This window comes from Caretta caretta, chromosome 4 (assembly GCF_965140235.1).
Source record: "Caretta caretta isolate rCarCar2 chromosome 4, rCarCar1.hap1, whole genome shotgun sequence".
Classification (NCBI taxonomy): Eukaryota; Metazoa; Chordata; order Testudines; family Cheloniidae; genus Caretta; species Caretta caretta.
Genome location: NC_134209.1, coordinates 79,575,634 through 79,597,586, shown reverse-complemented (window position 1 = coordinate 79,597,586; position 21,953 = coordinate 79,575,634). Strand labels below are relative to the sequence as shown.

The following is a 21,953-nucleotide window of genomic DNA, read 5'->3' as shown; positions in this document are numbered from 1 at the left end:
CTTCATGGAAATACTTATTCAGAATATCCAAGTAGAGATTTACACCAGTTAACTAAACTGTTTGTCTAAAGACAAGGCTCGACCGTGGGAGGTCCCTCACAAGAATACATTATTTTTTTAGCTATTAGGATGATTTTCAGATGTCCCATATTGTCTTAATCCAATTATTTTTAAAAAATACATAAAGTTGGAGCCTATCAACCTTGGTAGTGGATCCTAAATAAGTTATTTGCTTTAATTATTCATAATCAGACAAGTGGAACCTAGCTTGTATCAAACTTCAGGAAAGGATAGTGAAACAAAGCTTCAGCAATCACTCTAGTAGTCTTGCACTCTTTCAATTACTAGAGAAAATGGTTTGTAGCCTAGAATACGAGGAATTGGAGATGTTATTAAAGCTTTAGGTTGAGATTTTTAAAGACACCTAGGGATCTGGATGCCTAGTTTTCATTAATAATTAATGGTGCTTTAGTGTGGGATTTTCAAAAGAGCTCAGTAATGGCCTGTTCCTGTAACCACTGGAATAAATGACACAACCCCATTGGCTGCAGTGATAGCAGTGAGTTCAATCTTGAGTGATCTGAACAATCCATGCTAAAGATGTGAACTGAAAAAAAAAAAATGAAGCCAGATACAGCTAGCACATGACCAAGTACTGCTATGCACTGTATGTAAAAGCCAACTGGTGTCTAACTATGAAAATGGCTGCTTGGCACCGGCTGACTTGTGTGAAGTTCAATTTATCTAGCTCATCTATACCAGATAAAGTACTTAGTACCCCATTTAACTGACAGAATGTCTGAAATCATACTTTCCTGAAATAGAAATAAGCTCCAAGAGCTCGTCTGCACTTGAAATGTTACAGCAGCACAACTGCTGTAGTGCTTCAATGTAGATACTACCTATGCCAATGGGAGGGGTTCTCCTATCAGCCCAGGTAATCCACCTCTCTGCAAGTAACCAGAGTTAAGGTGAGTATAGCTAGGTCTTTCGGGGTGTGGATTTTTTTCAGGCCCAAGAGAGGAAGCTATGCCAATATAAAAGGAGTACTTGTGGCACCTTAGAGACTAACCAATTTATTTGAGCATGAGCTTTCGTGAGCTACAGCTCACTTCATCAGATGTATACCGTGGAAACTGCAGCAGACTTTATATATACACAGAGAATATGAAACAATACCTCCTCCCACCCCACTGTCCTGCTGGTAATAGCTTATCTAAAGTGATCATCAGGTGGGCCATTTCCAGCACAAATCCAGGTTTTCTCACCCTCCACCCCCCACACAAATTCACTCTCCTGCTGGTGCTAGCCCATCCAAAGTGACAACTCTTTACATAATCAAGTCGGGCTATTTCCTGCACCAATCCAGGTTTTCTCACATCCCCCCCCCACCCCCATACACACACAAACTCACTCTCCTGCTGGTAATAGCTCATCTAAACTGACCACTCTCAGGAGAGTGAGTTTGTGTGTGTATGGGGGTGGGGGGGATGTGAGAAAACCTGGATTGGTGCAGGAAATAGCCCGACTTGATTATGTAAAGAGTTGTCACTTTGGATGGGCTAGCACCAGCAGGAGAGTGAATTTGTGTGGGGGGTGGAGGGTGAGAAAACCTGGATTTGTGCTGGAAATGGCCCACCTGATGATCACTTTAGATAAGCTATTACCAGCAGGACAGTGGGGTGGGAGGAGGTATTGTTTCATATTCTCTGTGTATATATAAAGTCTGCTGCAGTTTCCACGGTATACATCTGATGAAGTGAGCTGTAGCTCACGAAAGCTCATGCTCAAATAAATTGGTTAGTCTCTAAGGTGCCACAAGTACTCCTTTTCTTTTTGCGAATACAGACTAACACGGCTGTTCCTCTGAAACCTGTCATTATGCCAATATATGTTCTCAACGTACACCAGCCCTAACAGAAGTCCGAATGCTGCTACTTCAATCCCATAAGAGGGACTTTTCTGAAGAGAAACAGTATTTTACTAGTGTTTTAGAATACACAGAGTGGACAGCCAACTGGTCCTTTTACCATAGCATTCCATATGAACATTCCAATGGATGGCTCTCTTATAAGCATGCTCTTTTGGTTTAAGGGAGAAATCACTAAGGTAGCTCTTTACTGAGATCAAGGAAAAAAACTTCTCCAACACCACTACACAAGTCTATTAGATCTGCAGAAAAGTTGTTAGTATTACACACTAAAAGCATGGAAGAGGAATGCAGTATGTTGTCACCAATAAAATCATTCTATAGAATGAATGTTTAGGGGATTCTATGAAATTTCTCCTTCAGCATATTTAGGTTTTTGCTATGTTCTAATTAAAAAAAAAAAGATTACTTTCATATCAATAGTAGCATACAGGCAGAGAGGTAAATTTGCTTCCAAGTAATGGGTTATTCATGTAAGAGAATGAAAGGCGATTAAGACCTTGTGAAGTAGTTTGAAGTCACAGGATCGGCTTGCTTAGAGTCCAATCCTGCAATTTATTCTGAGTGTGAGTCTATACCGCTGAAGTCAAAAAGAGCTGTTATTGACTTGAGATCAATGGCACCCAATTAGCCCGTAAGACACAGAACAATTCTGAGTTCTTCTTTCTAGCACAGTATGGATGCTTCCCCCAATAATTCAGCTTCATTGTCTACCTGTATCTCACACTCAGAAGACTTACAAGGGAAAAACCTATGGTCGTGGCTCGAACGCTGTTCCAAGCACATTTAGGACTGCTTCAGCCTCTACCTAACCATATACTTTCAGGAGCCATTCACAAGGATCAGGCTCCCTTCTGGGTCTCAGATGCAGTTTGTTAAAAGATGCTTTGCAACTCAGGGATTATTTCAGTTTAGAAGTGCACATGCTGTCTACTAAATGTCTACTTTAGCTTCCACTATCACTACTGCAATGGCAAAAAATAAAATTCTAATTTCCAGAACTATCTTCACATACAAAAAGTCTCTGGTTTCATTAATGGGGACCCATACACATTGGCCTACATGTAAACTATAAAATAAATGAGAAATAGCATGCTACTGTTAAAAAGTTACAAACTCAAATAATCAAATCACTTGAGTGTAATTAAATTACAAGACAAAAACAGACTGGAACAAGTTACTACCGTTGGTTTTAAATATTTTAATATATTAGGTGGTGATATACTAAGCACTTGACACTGGTGCTAACAGATAAGCAAATAAATCCATGCTATAAAGATTAGCTAGAAAACGATTTCCAGTGTTCTTTCCTATACACTGTGTACAAGTTAAGCATAACATTAGTAGTTAAGAACAATTCTGAATCCCAACCTCTTAACAGCATCAGCTGCGAGTGTTATTCTAATTATTGATGAAGTCAATGAGAACAGCATTATATTAGTATCATGTATAGCCTGGATGATGGATGAGCCAAGAACTCTATGCCACAGAAAAACCACGTCAAGTGGTACTGAAGACATTATTACAAAAGTCACTTCTTTGTTGGATCTAATTCTGCATAAAACTTGGATGAAAACAGTAGTGGTACAGAAGATACTAAATATACCTATTGGGAAGAGTTTTGGTACCATTTTATATAGCGGAGAATGTCAAAAGTTGTTACTTAATTAGTGACAACTACTGTAACTAAAATTTTGCCTTTAATAATGCATTCAATACTTGCTTCCTCTATAGAGGTCAGTAAAGATCAATAACTGAACCTGGAGAAATTGATCAGAAGATTAGAACTCAAGAAGAAATATCATCACTTCATCCATTAACTATGTATTCTGATAAGACAGATTTGTTTAGATATCCTGTTTAGTGTCTAAAATTTTATAAGTATAAACATTTCATGCAAAGACACCACCTTCTTGTCACCTAAGAACTATTATAGAAAATAACTTGCAGCACTTGATTATATTCAATATATCGCTCAAGGGTAGAAAGAACAGCCTTTCAAATCTATATGTTTGTCTTTATTAAAAGGCATGCTTTATTCTAGCCCTATTTTAACCTGGTTGCTGGTTTTAGAATGTACCTTTTCAGAGAGTAAAAGGCACATTTCACTAATCTAAATATCTGGAGATGCATATACATACAGGATAGATTCAACAGACTATGATAAATACGTTACTGTAAACTGAAAGAGAGATTTGCCCAAAACCAATGTTTCTAGAAAATTCATTTACATTTCTGACCAACTGTTCTGTATGGACGTAGACTTAATTTCCTGTCCTGTGAAAAGAAACATACAATACATATTTAATTTTTTGAATGTCGGTATTAACTCTTCAGAATGTTTCTGCTATAAAATATGTTGATCTACACAGTAAACATTTAGGTCTATAAATCATATAGGGTACAGTTATATGAAGTTTTAGTGACATGGCCATTTCTATGATTAGAAGAGCCCTGTACAAAATAGGGGCCTCAGCCAGCACCTTCCATATATACATGAACCAGTCCATCCATGCTCTCAGTTCTTTAGCTCTATGATCAGCTCTTATCCTATGGCAACTTCAGTCTGTAGCTTTCCACAAACAAGGCCAACAGATGGGGTGTAATACTGGTCACCCCATCTCAAAAAAGGATATTGCAGAATTAGAGTGGGTTCGGAGAAGGATGACAAGAATAATCCAGGGTATAGGAAAAACTCATGAGACAGAAAAGACTGGGATTTTATTTTATAAAGATTAATAGACGGCATGTGATAAATATGTAAAATAATAAATGGTATAGAAAAGATAGATCAATCAGGAAATGCTATACTCCCCATCTCAAAACACAAGGAGAGATTAAATGAAACTGAAAAGGTGGCCAATTAAAACCTGATAAAAGGAAATACTTTTTCACACAATAATTTGGTGATGGACTTCTCCACAAGAAATGGTTGAGGCCAAAAATTTGACAAGATTAAAAAAAAAGGTATTTGGCCATGTATACGGATATCAAGAATATCCATAATTATCATAGTTTAATATGATTTTGGAAGGGCTGTTAAGCCTCATACTATTTTGCCATAGTTATAAGACAGTAGTAATATTCTTTTAGAGGTGGCAGTATATCGAACAATAATCATCAAATGTAACTGGACTGATTTTTTGATCTCTAGTATGTGTCATATTTCACAATCTGAAAATTCACCTGATTAGTCCTTCCTCAGTGGGCGATTTAATGCAGCATAGTCATTGTTAAAATTTTTGCTGTCATATCGACCTTTAATTTATGTAGGTTTTTCTGTTTTAGAATCTGTTTTCCACAACACTTGATTTCCTCTTTAGATGGAAGTCTCTGCCCATCATGCAAAGATTCACTATCACCAACTCACTCAAAATGACTGTGTTACTATTGATTTAGGATTATATTTCATAAAGTGTAAGCAATATTCTCCACCAATATATACCAATAGTAAGAACTGATTCTGAATATTAATTCAGAGGTTTTATTTAAAAAGTATGGAAGAAATCTAAAATATTCTATTATTGGAATAAAATGGCATGGATAACACAGTCAAGATGCAGCAAAAGATCATTCCATATCTCTACTGCTAATATAAAAAGGTTTTCATTAAGCTGCTCTGATCCTGTGTAGCAGCCTACAGCAGAGACATGCAGAAAAGCAGCTAGAGAGGGGTTTAAAACATCTTTAAAAATCACTTCTCCAAATTAACCTACCAACAGTGGTGACAGTATCATAATGCTTTAGCTTGCATAAAACAGTAGCTAATTTTAGAATTAAGGCTTTAGGTAAGTAATAATAGTTTAGAGCTAAAAATCCAAAATGGCAGCCACAGTGATTTCCTATCAGAAACCTCAAAATGGAAGCAGATTTGATTGAGAGGAGATAAGGGTTAAATAAGAGTTCGATGGGAATGAGTCAGCATATTTAAAGAGAACTAAAGGATGCGGCTAGGAGGAAGATCTATGATAATAGCAAGGAAGTCTCAGGAGGAGGATCAACCAGCTTGAATGACAGATGAAGCTGATTGGCTGAACTGGTATAATTAGGCAGGGAGGATCTATGCTAATTTCTGAATTTGAGAAAGCAACCAGTCAGAGAAGACCAGAAACTGAATATAAGGCTGACAGCCGGGGTGGTGGTGGTGGGTGTGCGTGTAGCCAAATGAATAACAGAGAAGACTGAAGAACAGCAAAGGCATGTAATACTGTGATGTTCTCTTATGCCTATATATAGAAGCCTTGTGTGCTATACTGTATCAAATTCAGGATTATACTGTAATGTTACATGTAGGCTTCATACATATGAATTGGAGGTCTTCATGTGTTTTAATGTGTAACGTTGTAATGCTTCTCTGTACATATATGCTGTTTACTAACTGTACTGGGGCTTTATGCATGTGTACGAGGGGTCTCTATGAACCTTGAATATTACATAACTGCTATATGGTCTATGTATGCTGTGTGTTTTGTGCGGTCTTATTTTATTTTGCCACTTTAATGTATGATTTCTAATTAAGATTTAACAGCAGTTTAGGATGTCTTAACAGGTTAGTGTATTCTTCCTTGCTTTACTGAATGTATTGTAACTGCTTATTTTCCTTTAAATAAATGACACTTTGTTTACGAAGAATTGCTGCTTGTACGTCAATCCTTTCAGCGGAAGGCTGTATCCATGTCCTCCCATGAGTTATCAGAATTAGTTGGCTCTGAGGAGTCCTCTGCAGTCCAGAGACAACCCTCCTGGTAAAACCCTGGCATTTCCTCTAGGGCGAGCTACCTCGTTATTACCCATTTGGACAGAACAAATTAACAATTGGTTTATGGTTATAGGCAGGCCAGTATTGGAGTGATTTAGGTCCAAATTTTGGGGTAACTGGTAGAGAGGCAAGAAACTAGAGTTCTAGCTTCAACCTTCATAAGGACATAGAAACCATGTTTAACCCTAAATTCTAACAATGGAAGACATTTTGGAGGTTGATATTGTTTTGTCAGTTTGTACCACAAACATAGTAACCCTACTTTATTATGAATTATACTTGATTGTGATAGTTGTTCCTATTACAGATAAACCCCATTTAAGATTCATTGCAAGACAAAACGAGCTCGGAGGGAGGAGAGAGTTATCTCTTTTTAAACTGGTTATGTATTTCAGTACAAACATTTACCTAGTTCCAACATATCTAAACAGATATCCGAATATTATTTACCTTGAAGGGAATTCTCTTCAATTTCGTTCTCTATGGTGCATGTACCTGGTTTTTCACTAACTGTTATTTTGTCTTCTGCAACCAAAAAATATTCTGATGCATTGCTACAGTCACTAGACATTGATACTTGACTTAGCTCTTCTGTATCAGAGTCTGAAAGATTTAGCGTTTCATGTTCTTTACCTACTGCATGTGCCGAGCCTCCTAAAAATGTACCACCACATGTCACTGGACTAAGACAAGCTGCATTCTGTAACTGCAGAGTGTCAAGTTCATCTTGCTTCCTAGAAATCTCTTCTAAATCTTGGTGTGACTTATAGGTTTCAGCAGTATTTACATTATCTTCAACTTTCACATCTATATGAGGTTTAATTGATGCAACACTAGGATGAGTGGAAAATACATTGCTTTCTTTACTAGGAAAGCCTGTTGAAAACAGAGAGTTGACTATAGCTGGACCACACAAAGAATTCTGTTGAGCAAGCGTGTCTTCAGTTTCAGTCTTCATAGATAGGTCAAAAGAAAAAAAGGAATTGGTACACTTTGGACTTGTAAGTTCAGATATGGCTACTGTACATATTGAAGGTGTAGATTTTTCTACAACTGGATGTGCTTTGTCAATTGATTCTATTTTCATTTTTTCAATTTCACTATTCGATAAAAACAGCATCGAGGAGGAAGATAGTGAGTTGGAAGTACTTTTGACAGAACCTTCAAATGAGGTTACAGGTGAAGATTTACATTCCAGAATACAATTATTGGATGAGAAGGAAAATATATTACTACAGGGGACAGGCTGGCTCTTGGAAACATCTTTCTTCCCAGTGTCACTACTAGATGTACTACAGGCTACAGTAGCAGTGGAATCAGGGGTACTGGCACTCTGCTCCTGTGGGACTACTGTAGGAGATTTTAGCCAGTTATATTTTACGTCTTTGCTTACAGAAACGTTCTCTTTTCCGGTTTGAAATATTGTACTTTGTTCAGCTGGCTTCTCAGATAGGCTTGAAAATGGTGACATCTTCAATGAATTGCTGAGTTTGGATACTGTAAAACAATCTCTTTCCGAATTGCTAAAGGTAAATGAAAAAACTGGCTTTCCACTTTCTGATGATCCTAGTTTAGGACTTGTAAAGGCAGCAGAAGCTTTAGCCTCAGTTAAAGCTGAAGAGTTAAACTTCGTATAATTTCCATGTTGATTGCCCATTTTACCTTGAGTATCACATCTTCCCACATAAAAAGTGGGGAAAACCAAATTCTTCTTCTCTTTTTTGAAGAAAAATGTAGCTGCTGCCTTATTTAAATTGGGTAATGATGAGTCATTACCCGAATTGGGGATAAAAGGTGGAACAGAAAGGCTCTGAGTAGGAGCACCTAAAAAGTTTGGTTTTGAAACAGGAACAGGTTTTATTGCTGATGCTGGTAAGCCAGGTGAAGTGCTAGGACTCGCTAGTGTTTTTGCAGAAATGGGAACCGGTGATGACTGTTCCATTTTTACTTTGTTTTTTATTACCAAGCCATTGGAATTTTCTGATGTGGAGGTTAGTTTGCTTACTTCCGGAGATCTTGTTCCATTAAATAAGTTCAAGTCACTGTTCAATTCAGAGAAATTCCAGTTCACAGGTGGAAAGCTGAATTTGTAACTACTGGAACTGGAAAAACTAGTGTTACTAAAACTTCCTTTTTGTAATTTTTGTGTTTTTATTCTCTGTGCATCTTTCACTTTGGGAGGTGAGGACAGAAGGGGAACTGCTGAGAATGTACCCTTCAAAGAATCAGTTATCACAAATGTATGCTTTGTATTTGCAGGTGAAGTCTGCATCTTCAACGGATCTGATTTCCGATGATCCATATAATAATTATAACGTACCTCCTACAATTATAGAAAAATCACCAAATTATTTAGTACAAGGAAAAGTAATAAGCCATCAGAGTTACAAGTTCTTTAAATATTATGTGAAGGCAAACTATTAATTTGTTGTGCTTATATGTTCTAAGACTACTTTAAATTACTTAGAATATTTTGCTGGACACTTAAAAGGCAACAGAAAAAATATACAAACTGTTCGGATTAGAAGAAATCTATAACTTTTTAAAAGTAAAATATTTAAGTGACTTAAACAAAACCAAAATCCAAATACTTCAGTGACATAAGTATCAAAGAATGAGACTACACAGAAGTAATATCTTTATAACTTCAAGTTAAAAAACTGATCAATTCTGATTTTAGCAAAAATTGTTTAAGATGCAAGAGAATATTCTCATCTGAGAATAATGAAAACCTAAATCCAATGCAGTACTTTTATCCAGCGCCAATGAATTTCTCTGAATTTCTTAGTCACATTAAGATAACCACTTTGACTGCTGTGTATCTATGGTAACAAGGCAAAAGTTTCATTTTATGTCTACAATACTCAAATGCCTCTAACACTCAAGAATATGGAACTGGAGAGGCAACAGTTATGGAAGGCCAAAACAGCTATCAAATGACTACGGAGGGAAGATCTTTTTTAGCAGAAAATGTCTTGAGGAAGAAGCTAGATAAGCTTTATCAGCTGCACTGAATCATGCCTGACACAGCAACTCAGATACTCCTTCACTGACTGCAGTCAAAAGAAACTGGGATTTGGAATACTAGGGGACACATATAACCCATCATTGCAGAAACTGTGACATACAATCTACTAAGTGTTTAAAAATTTGAGCATGAGTTATCACTTTAAATGCACACAAAAGCATAGGCCCAATATCAACACATACTAACTACTTCTCAGGAAAAGATGTGGCACTCATTCATACTTCGGTTTGATCACAGTATCTTTCCCACTGAAACTGGGCCTTACCTTATCTTTAAGTATGGACTACTTGGACTTGAAGTGTGGCCAAAAAAATGTGAACTTCTCAAATAAAGTTTAAAAATAATCCACTTGCACTTTTAACAATCCACAACAGTGAGACATTTTTCTATAAAAGCAATTAGGTTGTAGTTCTACATTTCATTTAAGAAAAAAGTTAGTGTGCAGTAGCCTGAACTAAAAGTAGGTGACTGACCCATCAAGAGTATCAGTTTAGTATAATTAGGGCATCATGGACTGTGAAATAAGCCCTTCCCCGTGAAATCGAATATCCCCTTGCTTCTAGGAGCGTCCCAGAAAAGGGGGCTTCTAGCTCCAGCTGGGCAGGGACAGGACTTGTCTGTCCCCTGCACTGCTGTTTGGGGGAGGGGGGGAGAGGAGGAGGAGAGAGAGAGAGAGAAAAACCATCAGACCCACCTCTGGGTGCCTCCCTCTGCTGCAGGACACTATGGGACTGGGCAGCAGCCCCAGAGGTTCCTGCAGCTGGAGGAGACTTGTAGAGTTGGGTCCAATCTTCCCTGTGCTGTTGGGACCACCCCAGCAAAGGCGGTTCCTAGCTTTGGCTGGGCAGGAAGAGGACATGTCCATCCCCTGCACAATTGCTGTGTGCATGTGCGCAGTAGGAGCGGGGAGCCCCCGGGAATCTCCTGCTGTTGCAGGAAGCTCTGCACTTTTCACAGAAGTGAGGGTGGCAATCTCATGACCCCCACATTACAAGTAGGTTTGTGTCCCTCCCCCCAACACACAATCCCCCTTTGGGTCGGGACCCCCAGTTACACCACCATGAAATTTCAGGTTTAAACATCTGAAAGTGTGAAATTTACCAATTTTCAAATCTTATGACAATGAAATTGACCATAATGGACTGTGAATTTGGTAGAGCCCTAAGCATAATGAATAAAAAAAGGGGGGGAGAGCCCGAAGTAAAAGACTGTCACAATATGAAACAGTAACTTGTTTATCCAAACACTATTAGTAGTTGAGCAATACTTACACCAAAATGCATTCTTACCTCATGACTCATGTTTTGAAATGCTGACATTTCTGATATTGACATTAAGCGAGTACAGATCTTACTACCGTCAGTCAAAGTTTCCTCATGTCCCACTACAGGCTGAAAAAAGTTGCATTAGACATTGCCCATTTTGGATTTTACAAAGCCAAAAGAACATATTTAACCATTAAAAAAACAAAAAACAAACAAAAAACCTGTAGTAACTCTTGTAAACAAGAACTTACATAATACGTGCCGTGTATGTTTTTCTGATCTTTCCATTGTTTTGCACTATTTTTATACACACACTTTCCAGTTAAACCTTCATTTCCTCCAGAAGAAAGTTCTGTTTGAAAAGAGGAATAAAAATAAGACTGATGTTTTTTTTTTAAAATACAATAATACAAAGAACACTTGACTCATCAGATGTAACTTACCAAGTTATGAAACCAGGGCAGCTAAAACTTTCCATTTTGCAAACTGAGTATTGCTTTAATATAACGTTTATTGTGGTAGGATAACAGATTTATTTTCAACATATATGTGTTAAAAATAATGAACTGTGCACTGTGTTCAAAATATATGTATCTTTTTTCTACCTTTAACAATGAATGAATCAACTGAAGTCAGCTGCAAGGCCAAGATTTCATTAACCACAGATTTGATGTCCATTTGCTTTTGGGTAGACTCTGGTGCTTTTTCATAGCTAGATGCTATGTGCATCAGGTCAAACTGAGTCTTCATTCTGGAAAAGAAGTGAAAAAAATCTTTTAGACAATTGTGTGTGTTCCGCTGGGCTCAAAACAGAAAAAAGTTATACCTACTTAATAAAAATAATTACATTAAAAAAGGAAGTCAGTAGATGGCAGAAAAATATCTGAAGAGATTGATCTTCCTCTATTTAGAATTTTCTAATTTCCTTTCTTAGAAAAGGCCACTTGAGAATCTGTTGGAAAAAATTCTGTGATCAAAATAGCCAAAAGGGATCTCTGTCTGCCAGAGAAGCTGTATGTCATGGTCTAAAAGGATTAACCCCTTCTAGCTGTACAGATAGCAAAAGAAGTTTCAGTGAGAAAGGTTTTTTGGGGGAGGTGGGAGGGAGCAAAAGGTGTCTGTGTGTGGGGGGGAGGGGAACTGAAGAACTGATATTATTATTTAAGCATTTGTTTAGTTTGCCCTACATTTAAAGGCCCATAATCCAACATAATGAAATTTAAACAAGTAGGCGGCAATAACCATCAAAGCACATTCTTCTTACGGTAATTGTTCAGAACAATTAATTTTGTCAAACCACCAATCAGCAAGGAGGCAAATCATTCCATTGAGAAATTCTAAATACACAATAGGAGAATTTGAAGAAACTGCAAGTTTTATTTATTTATTTATCCAGAATTCTGCACCTCTCCTGTACCTGTTTTTGAAATAATTAACTAGTCAAGCAGAAAAAGGTTAATATGTACACTATAAGAAAAGGAGTACTTGTGGCACCTTAGAGACTAACCAATTTATTTGAGCATGAACTTTCGTGAGCTATAGCTCACTTCATCGGAGCTGTAGCTCACGAAAGCTCATGCTCAAATAAATTGGTTAGTCTCTAAGCTGCCACAAGTACTCCTTTTCTTTTTGCGAATACAGACTAACACGGCTGTTACTCTGAAATACGTACACTATGAAAATATAAGAGATGTGGCCGAAATACTGTTGCCAAATATATTCTTCAGTAATAAGAGATAAAGTACTGTTAGTCCACTGTGTCTGAACCCAAATTACACCTTTTTCCCCCAGAGGTCATTCCTCGTTCCGTGAAAGAGAATTTTAAAGTTCTGTTCTCACTTACTGTAATTTTTTTTTTTAAAAGGCTTTGCCTAATTAAGTATAGACATGAAAGTACAAAACCATAAAAAAGCCAAATATGGCATTTTGTGCATCCCACAGCAAACATTTAAATTGCAAGAGAAGGTACTGTACTCCATTACTTCAACAACAAAAAAACACTTTGCAAGCTTTTCATAGAAAGTTTGAATAAGAAATTTAATTCCATTAATCATATTAGAGCTGACTGAACAAATCTGTATATGCTCAAACATTCTTGATTCTAATTCATTAAAGTATTCAAAAATTAGTTTTGAAAACATGATGCTCCTGAATTGGAGCATTTTGTTTCTCAGAGAAAATTACAAGATTAATATACAGTTCAACATACAGTAAATTCATTATATTCAATTTAATATAAAATTTAAATCACCGGATTTATTGTGTGTCTCAGTAACATTTCATACATAAAGAAGCTATTTTATCTAATTATGTTAGCAGGACCTATAAGCATAATTCCTGAAACCTTCTTTAATACTCCCACAAAAACTAGATTTTTACAGTCCCACAGCAGCATGGCATCTGATAAACTAAAGCACAAACTTAAGTCAGAAAGAGATTAAAATATTCAAAGGGTCAGTTTTCAGAATGGAGAGGTAAATAGCTGTGTTCCCCAGGGATCAGCGCTGTTCAACATATTCATAAGTGATCTGGAAAAAGGGATGAACAGTGAGGGGGAAAAGTTTGCAGAGTATACAAAATTACTCAAGACAGTTAAGTCCAAAGCAGACTGCCAAGGGTTACAAAGGTATGTCACAAAACTGTGTGACTGGGCAACAAAATGGCAAATGAAATTCTATATTGATAAATGCAAAGTAGTGCACATTGCCAAACATAATCCCAACTACTCATACAGAATAATGGGGTCTAAATTAGCTATTACCACTCAAGAAAGAGATCTTGGAGTCACTGTGGATAGTTCTCTGACAACATCTGTACAATGTGCAGTTGCGGTCAAAGAAAGAAAAATGCTAACAATGTTAGGAACCATTAAGGGATAGATAAGACCATAAATATCATAATGCCAATACATAAATTCATGATTCGCCCACAACTTGAATACTGTGTGCAGTTCTAGTCACCCTATCTCAAAAAAAAAAGATACTTGAAATGGAAAAGATACAGAGAAGGGCTACAAAAACAATCAAAGGTATGGAATAGCTTCCAGAAGAGGCAAGATTAAAAAGACAGACTATTTTCATCTTGGAAAAAGAGATGACTCAGGGAGGATATGATAGAGGTCTATAAAATCATGAATGGTGTAAAGAAAGCGAATAACTAAATGTTATTCACCCCTTCTCAAAACACAAGAATCTGGGGTTGCCCAATGAAATTAATAGGTTGCAGGTTTAAAACAAACAAAAGGAAGTACTTCTTCACACAACGCAGTCAATCTGCAGAACTGGTTGCCATGGAATGTTGTAAAGGCAAAAGCCATAACTGGACTCAAAACAGAATTAGATAAGTTCATGGAGGATAGGTCCATCAATGGCTGTTAGCCAAGATTATCAGGGATGCAACCCCATGCAGCAGGTGTCCCTAAGCCTCTGACTGACGGACACTGGGACTGGAAGACAGGGAATGGATAACTTGACAATTGCCCTATTCTGTTCATTTCCTCTGAAACATCTGCCATTAGCCACTGTCAGAAGACAGAATACTGGGCTAGATGTACCACTGGTTTGACCCAGTATAGCCATTCTTATGTTCTTATATTATTTTCTGGGACAAAGCAAAAAGACAGTATTAAGGCTTTTTTAGGACAGTGTTTACAGAAAAACATGAAGTAGTATCTGAAGTGATTATTTCAAGATCCACTTTTATCTGTTCAATAATAAATCTGTGAAAGTGATATACTAATTCCAACAGCTCTAGAAGAATTTTGAAATTAAATGTTAGAAAGTAATCTCAAATATTCACAGAACTTCTACAACTGTTCAAAACTGTTCTGTGTATCTCTCCATATTAATTAATCCACTGTATTCCCTGGACACTCCTCTCCCAACCCCCCACAGTCATGATATGAATATTAAACTAAACTTTTTTGTATCTTACCACCTTACTCAACTATACACTAACAAACTACAGAAACTAGAACACATGAAATGTATGTACCTTTTATTCAAGCCACATGCCACCTGTAATTAAAATAAGACTGTATTAGAGTTAAGGATGTTATTTAAAAATAAAACAAAAGTACTTTACCAGAATATCTGAGAGAAGTTAACTGTTCAACTTGTTAAAAAATAACTCTTCATTTCATCAAGACATAATCAGAACTTTAAGGGCTCACAGAAGTAGAAGAGCAATAATCACACACAGGGAGTGTCATGTCTGGGAAAATTATTTATCTTGTAATATTTTGTTCTGAGGCCAAAGGAGAAATCTTTCCTAAAAGTCAAATCCAAGACACTGTGCATGAGGCAAAAGCCACATGGCTGTCTTTGAGATCAAAATGTACTTGAAAACATTTTGGCAGGATTTCCATACCATGGACTTGTGCTCCTTAGTGCAAGACTAAGAGTCGGTCTACACTTGAAATGCTATCCCGAGAGGTGGTAGCTAGGTCGATAGAAGAATTCTTCTGTCGACCCAGCACTATCTACACAGGGATCTAAATCAGCTTAACTACAGCGCTCGGGGTGTGGATTTTTCATACCCTGAGTGACATAGCTAGGTTGATCTAATTTGTTAGTGTAGACCAGCCCTAAGGGACTTTTTCTACATGGTAGGGTAGTGCACTCTCTACAGGGGAGTGATTTCTAGAGCATGCTAATTGGACCATGTAGACCCTGTTGGCGTGCATAAAAGGCTCTCTAGGGTACTTCAACAGAAGACAGCTATAAAATAACTATGTTAAAGCACACTAATGGCATCTATACAAAGCAATTAATGTTCAACAAGTTAGTGGGCACTGGAAATCACACTCCATAGAGTGGCTTTCCCCATCATGTAGACAAGTCTAGAAAGAGTTCCCAAAATCGTAAAAATTTTGGTCACTGAGGATCACATAGTGTTTTATAATGCAGCCACTTGCCCCACCCCACTACTTTGAGTACATGCCTCACAGAATTTTAACCAAGTCTCTAGGAACTTTCCAATCAGTTCCTGATTGAGTTGGAAAGGAATAAAATAAGTCAATCACAAAAATTCAAGTGAATTAGAAATTAGTGCTTTAAAACAGATTGTGCAATACAAGGGGTGGGAACCCTCCCCCACATCAAAATAAGGTTCTCTTCTACACTCTGAAGGGAAGTGAGACTCTTGTCAGAATTGCACCTTCAGAGAAGCAGATTATACGGCAACATCTAAACAGAATTCGCCTTGAGTGTAAGAGCTTGGCTACACTTACATTTTATAGCGCTCTAACTTGCTGTCTCAGGGGCGTGAAAAATCACCCCTCTGATCGCAGCAAGTCAGAGCGCTTTAAAGCGCTAGTGTAAATAGGTTCCCAGTGCTCGAAGCTAATCCCCTTGTGGAGGTGGATTACCAGGAGCGCTGGGAGAGCTCTCTCCCAGTGCTCTCTCCCATGACAGCGCTTTGAAGTTTCCAGTGTGGCCACGCCTTAAGTATCTCAAAGGATGTCCCAAACAGGGGGTGGGGGGTGTCACATGCACATACTACTTGATGGCAGATCATTGTAATGTAAAAATTATCACCTCCAGGAAACGCTCAGGATCACATTCATCAACAAGCTTTTCACAGTCCTTCAGGAAACTCTCAATGGTTTTCTTGTGAGTTTCCTTCATTTTCTTCCAAATTTGATATTCCTTCTCTTTCTTACTTCTCTGACTTTCAATGTCTTCTAGTAATTCCTTTTTTCTCATTTCCAGAGTTTTGAAAATTTCTTCAAATTCCAACATAATTATCTCTGCTTCTTTGTTCAAGATCTAGAAACAAAGTATTTTGCACAAAGATCTGATAACAGTAAGTCTTTACACTATGTCATCCCTGCAAGCTGCATGGAAACTTTTTAAAGACACCACAACAGAGGTTCAATTTATATGTATACCCCCAAATTAAAAAACATAATAAGAGAACCAAAAAAGTGCCACTGTGGCTAAACAACAAACTAAAAGAAGCAGTGAGAGGCAAAAAGGCATCCTTTAAACAGCGGAAGTTAAATCTTAGTGAGGAAAATAGAAAGGAACATAAACTCTGGCAAATGAAGTGTAAAAATATAATTAGGAAGTCCAAAATAGAATTTGAAGACCAGCTAGCCAAAAACTAAGTAATAGCGTTTTTTTTTTAATTTATTTTTTTTTAAAAAGTACATCAGAAACAGGAAGCCTGCTAAACAACCAGTGGGGCCACTGGACAATCAAGATGCTAAAGGATCACTCAAGGACGATAAGGCCATTGCGGAGAAACAAAATGAATTCTTTGCATCGGTCTTCATGACTGAGGATATAAGAGAGATTCCCAAACCTGAGCCATTCTTTTTATGGCTCTGAGGAACTGTCCCAGATTGAGGTGTCATTAGAGGTGGTTTTGGAACAAATTGATAAACTAAACAGTAATAAGTGACCAGGACCAGATGGTATTCACCCAAGAGTTCTGAAGGAACTCAAATGTGAAATTGCAGAACTACTAACTGTAGTCTGTAATCTATCTTTTAACTCAGCTTCTGTACCAAATGACTGGAAGATAGCTAAATGTGACTCCAATTTTTAAAAGAGGACTCCAGAGGTGATCCCAGCAATTACAGGCCCATAAGCCTGACTTCAGTTAAAACTATAGTAAAGAACAAAATTGTCAGCCACATAGATTACAATAATTTGTTGGGGAAGTGTCAACATAGTGTTTGTTAAATAGAAATCATGCCTCACCAATCTACTAGAATTCTTTGAGGGGGTCAACAAGCATGTGGACAAGGGGGATACAGTATACTTAAGATTTTCAGAAAGCCTTTGACAAGGTCCCTCACCAAAGGCTCTTAAGCAAAGTAAGCTGTCATGGGATAAGAGGGAAGGTCCTCTCATGGACTGGTAACTGGCTAAAAGATAGGAAACAAAGGGTAGGAATAAATGGTCAGTTTTCAACATATGCATAAATGATCTGGAAAAAGGGGTAAAGAGTAAGGTGGCAAAATTTGCAGATGATACAAAACTACTCAAGATAGTTAAGTCCCAGGCAGTCTGCGAAGAACTACAAAAGGACCTCTCAAAACTCGGAGACTGGGCAACAAAATGGCAGATGAAATTCAATGTTGATAAATGCAAAGTAATGCACATTGGAAAACATAATCCCAATGATACATATAAAATGATGGGGTCTGAATTAGATGTTACCACTCAAGAAAGTGATCTTGAAGTCATCATGGGTAGTTGTCTGAAAACATCTATTCAATATGCAGTGGCAGTCAAAAAAAAAAGGGGGGGGGCCTAACAATATTATGAACCTTTAAGCAAGGGATAGATACGATGGCACTAAATATCATAATGCCACTATATAAATTGCCCACAGCTTGAATACAATGTGCAGTTCTGGTTACCCCATCTCAAAAAAGAGATATTTGAATAGGAAAAGGTAAGGAGAAAGGCAACAAAAATAATTAAGGGTATGGAACAGTTTCCATTCAAAGAGAGATTAAAAACCTGGATATTTTTCAACTTGGGAAAGACATGACTACGTGGGATACAAAATAAGTCTATAAAATCATGAATGGTTTAGAGAAAGTGAATACCAAACTGTTATTTACACCTTCAGATAACACAAGAACCAGAGGTCACCAAATTAAATTAATAGGCAGCAGGTTTAAAACAAACAAAAGGAAGGATTTATTCACACAGCGCTGAGCCAATCTGTGGAACTCATAGCCAAGGGATGTTGTGAAGGCCAAAACTATAACAGGGTTCAAAAAGGAACTAGATAAATTCATGGAGGATAGGTCCATCAATGGCTATTAGTCAGGATGGGCTGGGATGGTGTCCCTAGCCTCTGTTTGCCAGAAGCTGGGAATGGGCGACAGGGGATGGATCAGTAGATGATTATCTGTCTGTTCATTCCCCCTGGGGCACCTGGCATTTGCCATGGTTGGAAGACAGGATATTGGGCAAGATGGACCTTTGGTCTGACCCAATATGGCCATTCTTATGTTTGATAGCCAGGGATACAACCTCATGCTGTGGGTGTCCGTACCATCTGACTGCCAGAAGCAGGGAGAGGATGATAGGGGGTGGATACCTCGATGATTACCTATTTGTTCATTCCTTCTGAGGCACCCGACATTGGCCACTGTCAGAAGATAGGCTAGAGATGGACCATGGTCTGACCCAGTATGGCCTTACTTATGATGCTGGTCTGGATGAGGAGGTCTTGAGGTGTTAGTTCCAGGTCCCCAGGGGGTGGGGTGTGTGTGTCTCTCTCTTACCATCGCCCAGGTGGGGAGGAGGGAAGGGATCAGGTCCTTCTCCTACTGCAGGGGTGGGGATGCGGTTGGATCCTTCCCCGGGAGCGGCATTGCAGAATAAGCCGGCCCTGTACTCACCCTGCAGCAGTGGCTTCCACCACACACAGATGGGCCAGCAGGGGCAGATGCTGCAGGGTATGTTTTTCATTTTATTTTACAGGTTGTTTTTATTTTATTTTGTGTTCTCTCACATTTGCAAAAAACACAGGGCTCCACTATTCTCTACAGATGTCATTATGTCTAACTCACCTCAGTATCTTTTGGATGACTTGATAGTTCCTTCACCAAGTTCTCATTTATTGCTCTCAGTTTCTTCAGGCTGCTAAAGAAGGTTAACTGCAGGACATAAATTTATAACCACTTAATCTATTTTTTTTTTTAATTAAAAAATCTACATTATCCTCTTTAATCATACTATATCTACAGACTGCACAGAGTTTAACTAGACTATTAAGGCATTACTTATATAAAAAGACTCTTCATGCTTTAGGACAATGAAGAAACTTGCATTTGGTATTTTTCCTCTCTCCTCTTTAGGCTTGTCTACTCTGGAAAGTTTTGCTGCTTTAACTATACCAGTATAGTTAAACTCCAGACCAGATTGTGTGTTCCTCTTTTCCTGTGCTGAGGGGACAAGCTGCCTTTGCCCCTCCGTACTTCCAGCCTGCATTTCCACTGGTCAAGCTGCAACATCAGTATAGAACAGCCACAGTGCCATGTGCTCTACTATGCCCCATACCCATCCAATGTACCAGGGACATTCTGCAAGTGCAATTAAACTGCAGCATAAAGGGACTGCTTAATAATGTACTACCTAGCTTGTACTTCAGATGGAGCCTGGAAAAGTGGTTGAATGTCCACTCTCTGGCAAAAATACATTGCAGATAAAGTACTAAAAAAGGCACATGCCTTCTTCATGCTAAAATATCCCAGGAGCCGTCTCTTTCACCTTAACTGCTTTTCCTTAATCCACTATCCAAATCCAAAAGTGTTAGGCCAAAAAGCACATAGGTAACGTGACTGCCAAGAAGCGCCTCTACATCGGATGGCTGGACTAGCATATTCTTGGTTTTAGGGAAACACGGTTAACATACAAGACATTAAGGGCCTGTCTACAGGTGACACTTGATATAATGACGAAGTGTTTTTCCTCCTCCTCCTGCTATAGCTAATCTACTCCCTCAAGGAGCTGTAGGTAGGTTGACAGAATAATTCCTGAGTTGATCTAACAATGTCTATCCTGGGGTTTAGGTTGGCTTAACTACATTTTTGGGGGCAGGGTGTGTGAATTTTTTTACAACCATGAGCAACAGAGCTAGAACCACCACAGTTTTAGGTTTAGAGCAGGCCTAAGATTATCAGCTTCAACATCTTGAACCCGTCTACAGTCTATTCAGTTAAAATCATAAAACTATCTACGAGGAGGTGGAGGGAGAAACAGCTTGTTAGGGCACTGTGATAATTAGGTCAGGACACTGCCATGTTACTACATGGCTTGGCCTTAGGTATGCAGGATAAACAGGAAAGACCAGGACTTGTTAATGCAGCGTCCTGGCCCTGAAAGCTTTCAGGGGAATGCTCTGACTTATTACAACACTCGGCCCATTTGGCTCTAACAGGTTCTCAGGAGGCAGCCCCGCTTATTGTGTTCGCCAACCAGGCCTGCGCTGCTGGGTGGTCTGGGCTAAGCCTCGAGGGAGGCAGTGGCTGGGTAGGCAGGTTCCTATTTCACCCCGCAATGGGCACAGCCAGCCGGCCGGCCGGCCGGGGGCGCGGGGCTTACTTTCTCCTCCTGGTACACGGTGTCCAGGAGGTTGACGGCGTGGAAGATGCCCTGGTGCCCCTCAGACACGCACTGTCCGCAGCCCGCCTGGCGGCACATCCGGCAGTACAGCTGCACCAGCCGGGCCGGGTGCTTCTCGCAGGTTGCTCCGAACGCCGGCGGGGGGCTCAGCGCCCCCGCCTCGCCGCGCCCCGGCCCCGGCCCCGGCCCGCCCCCGCCGGCCCTGTACAACTTCACCACCTCCGCCAGCGTGGTGTTGACGGGCAGCGCCGCGTAGCCGCCGCGCGGCAGCGGGCAGAGTTTCCTGCAGAGCGGGCAGGAGAAGCGCAGGCCCTGGCCCGCGCGGGGCGAGGGGAGCGGGCCGGGCTCCCCGGAGGCCAGGCACTCCAGCACGCAGCCCTTGCAGAAGTTGTGCGAGCAGAGCGGCAGCGTGACCGGATCCTCAAAGAGGCCGAGGCAGACTGCGCAGGTCAGGCTGGCTTCCATCGGGGCCAAGCCGGGGGCGCGGCGCGGCGCGGCGGGCCGCCCTCCGCAGAGACCCGCTCCCCCGGGGGCTGGAGCTGGAGCCGCCGCCCTGCGGCCAGCTCCCACGGAGCTCGCCCCCGGCCGGCCACAGCAGCCCCCTGAACTTCAACCGCCCGCCTCGCGCTCCAAACTGGGCGAGATTAGGAAAGAGCGGCTGCGGAACTGCAAGCCGGGGAGCGGCTGTGATTGGAGGAATGTGAGAGATTGACAACGCTAGCTACTACTCGTCGAAACATGCGGCCCGGGAAAACACCAATCGTATCACAATGAGAGGGGCGGGACTAAAGCAGCCCTACCCAATAGGAGGTTTGGGCTGAGATGTAGGCGCTGGGGCAGCTGCCGTTTCCCACGGGGCGGCAGCGCGTGCGGGAGC

The 21,953-nt window shown here is 39.7% G+C and overlaps 1 protein-coding gene across 1 annotated transcript; it reads right to left on the bottom strand.

The window, feature by feature from the left end:
* Positions 1 to 3,116: 3,116 nt before the first annotated feature.
* LOC125635676 (uncharacterized) lies at positions 3,117 to 21,723 on the bottom strand. Its single transcript, XM_048847655.2, has 9 exons — positions 21,056 to 21,723; positions 19,522 to 19,608; positions 16,520 to 16,750; positions 14,976 to 14,998; positions 11,588 to 11,733; positions 11,234 to 11,334; positions 11,007 to 11,108; positions 7,140 to 9,012; positions 3,117 to 4,207 (listed from the first exon to the last, which is right to left on the bottom strand). Exons 1-9 carry the CDS (start codon positions 21,539 to 21,541, stop codon positions 4,158 to 4,160), a joined length of 3,099 nt encoding a protein of 1,032 aa, XP_048703612.2. The 5' UTR covers positions 21,542 to 21,723; the 3' UTR covers positions 3,117 to 4,157.
* Between the last annotated feature and the right edge of the window lie 230 nt (positions 21,724 to 21,953).